The sequence below is a fragment of the Gavialis gangeticus genome, unplaced genomic scaffold, assembly GCF_001723915.1.
Source record: "Gavialis gangeticus isolate Ggan-Ray unplaced genomic scaffold, GavGan_comp1, whole genome shotgun sequence".
NCBI classification, from domain to species: domain Eukaryota; kingdom Metazoa; phylum Chordata; order Crocodylia; family Gavialidae; genus Gavialis; species Gavialis gangeticus.
In genome coordinates, this window is record NW_017728994.1 from 45542928 (window position 1) to 45544612 (window position 1685).

Consider the following 1685-nt stretch of genomic DNA (forward strand, 5'->3'; position numbering starts at 1 on the left):
CGGGGCGGGGGCGGGGGCAGGGGGTCGCGGGGGCAGGGCCGGGCATGACGCGCCGGCGCTCGCTCCCCGCAGTGACGCACCTGGTGCTGTTCTTCGAGGCGCGGCTGAAGGACCATCATCTGGTGATCCCCGCCGTGCTGCACGGCTTGCACGCGCTGGTGAGCTCGCGCCCCCGTGTCCCTGCCGCGCAGCCCCTCCATCGGGCAGCCCCGCCCCTGTCCCTCCAGGGGGCGTGGGGCAGGAAGGGGCCTCAGCCACGTGTGCTCTGTCCCCAGAGCCTGAGCGAGGCGCTGGCCCCGGGCCTGGCCGTGTCGGTGCTCAAGGCCATCTTCCAGGAGGTGCACGTGCAGGTGAGCAGCCCCCGCGTCCCCTTCGGCCGCTGGGATACAGCACGTCAAGCAGTGCACACCGGGGGCCCACAGCGACACATGTTGTGCTCTGCGTGCGCTCCCGGGCATGCGCTGCGCGTGCGGGGACGGGCTGTTGCCAGAGTGCTGCCCTGCATGAACGTGGTCGGGGTCGCGCTGACCCCTCTCTGCCCCACAGTCGCTGCTGCAGCTGGATCGGCACACGGTCTACACCATCATCACCAACTTCATGCGCACGCGGGAGGAAGGTGCGGGCCGAGGGATGGGGGGGAGGTGCTGAGGCAGCAGGCCCGAGCGAGCCCCGTGTCTGCTCCTGTCCCTGCAGAGCTGAAGAGCCTCGGCACCGACTTCACCTTCGGCTTCATCCAGGTGATGGACGGCGAGAAGGACCCGCGCAACCTGCTGGTCGCCTTCCAGATCGTCCGCGACCTCATCCTCAAGGGCTACGCGCTCGGTGAGGGCCCCTGTCACGGCAGGTGCCGCCCACCCGGCGCTACCCACTGCCGGCTCCGTCGCGCTAGGCGGCTGTGGCTGGTGCTCAACTTGCGGCTCCGCTCTCTCTCGCAGGCCCCTTTGTGGAGGAGCTGTTTGAGGTGACGTCCTGTTACTTCCCCATCGACTTCACCCCGGTGAGCGAGTCCATCCGAAGCCGCGGCCCCAAACCAGACCCTGCCCTTCCCCGAGAGGGGGTCACTGCTGGGAGCTGTCAGGACGGTCTCAACACCCGAGGCAGGGGCGGGTCTCGCATGTCCCAGCCTCGCCCCTGGCGCCTGCGCTGGACCAGGCACCGCACCAGGAGCCTCTGGTGAGCCCTGGGCTCCTCGCGCTTCTGTTGCAGCCCCCCAATGACCCCCACGGCATCCAGCGGGAGGATCTGATCGTCAGCCTCCGCGCCGTGCTGGCCTCCACGCCCCAGTTCGCTGAGGTGAGATGCGCCAGTGGGGTCCTGCGGGCAGCAGCTGCACAGGAGGGTGCGGAGCTGTGTGGGGTGGGAGGGCTGCAGCATGCTGTTGTGGGCTGGGACACAGCTCTGGGCACCAGCCATGCTCTGGCGCTCAGGCACCCTCGTGCCATCTGCTTAGCTCCTTCATTGCTGCTCGGTGGTGGGAGGAGGGTCTAACGGGCCAGGCTGGCACTGGGCACCAGGCTGAGCAGCAGTGTCTGGGAGCACCAGGCAGCAGCCGCCCGAGGCCCCAGCTGGAGCCAGGACCCTGAGACTAAACCCATCCCCGCAGTTCCTTTTACCGCTTCTCATCGAGAAAATGGACTCGGAGCTGCAGAGCGCCAAGCTGGATGCTGTGCAAACCTTGGTGAGCA

General features: G+C 68.5%; 2 protein-coding genes across 2 annotated transcripts in view; one reads left to right on the forward strand and one right to left on the reverse strand.

Annotated features, from left to right (window-relative positions):
* UBTD1 (ubiquitin domain containing 1) overlaps nt 1–46 on the reverse strand; it is a 2239-nt gene extending 2193 nt beyond the window's left edge. Inside the window, exon 1 of the mRNA XM_019502132.1 lies at nt 40–46. Coding sequence (XP_019357677.1) covers nt 40–46 — 7 coding nt within the window. The remainder of the gene's footprint in view (nt 1–39) is intronic.
* Nucleotides 47–59: 13 nt separating this feature from the next.
* The window catches only part of MMS19 (MMS19 homolog, cytosolic iron-sulfur assembly component), a 9393-nt gene continuing 7767 nt past the window's right edge, over nt 60–1685 (forward strand). The window contains exons 1-7 of the mRNA XM_019502133.1: nt 60–158; nt 276–350; nt 547–616; nt 694–822; nt 936–997; nt 1207–1293; nt 1604–1678. Of these exons, the coding sequence (XP_019357678.1) occupies nt 598–616; nt 694–822; nt 936–997; nt 1207–1293; nt 1604–1678 (372 nt within the window). The 5' untranslated portion in view covers nt 60–158; nt 276–350; nt 547–597. The remainder of the gene's footprint in view (nt 159–275; nt 351–546; nt 617–693; nt 823–935; nt 998–1206; nt 1294–1603; nt 1679–1685) is intronic.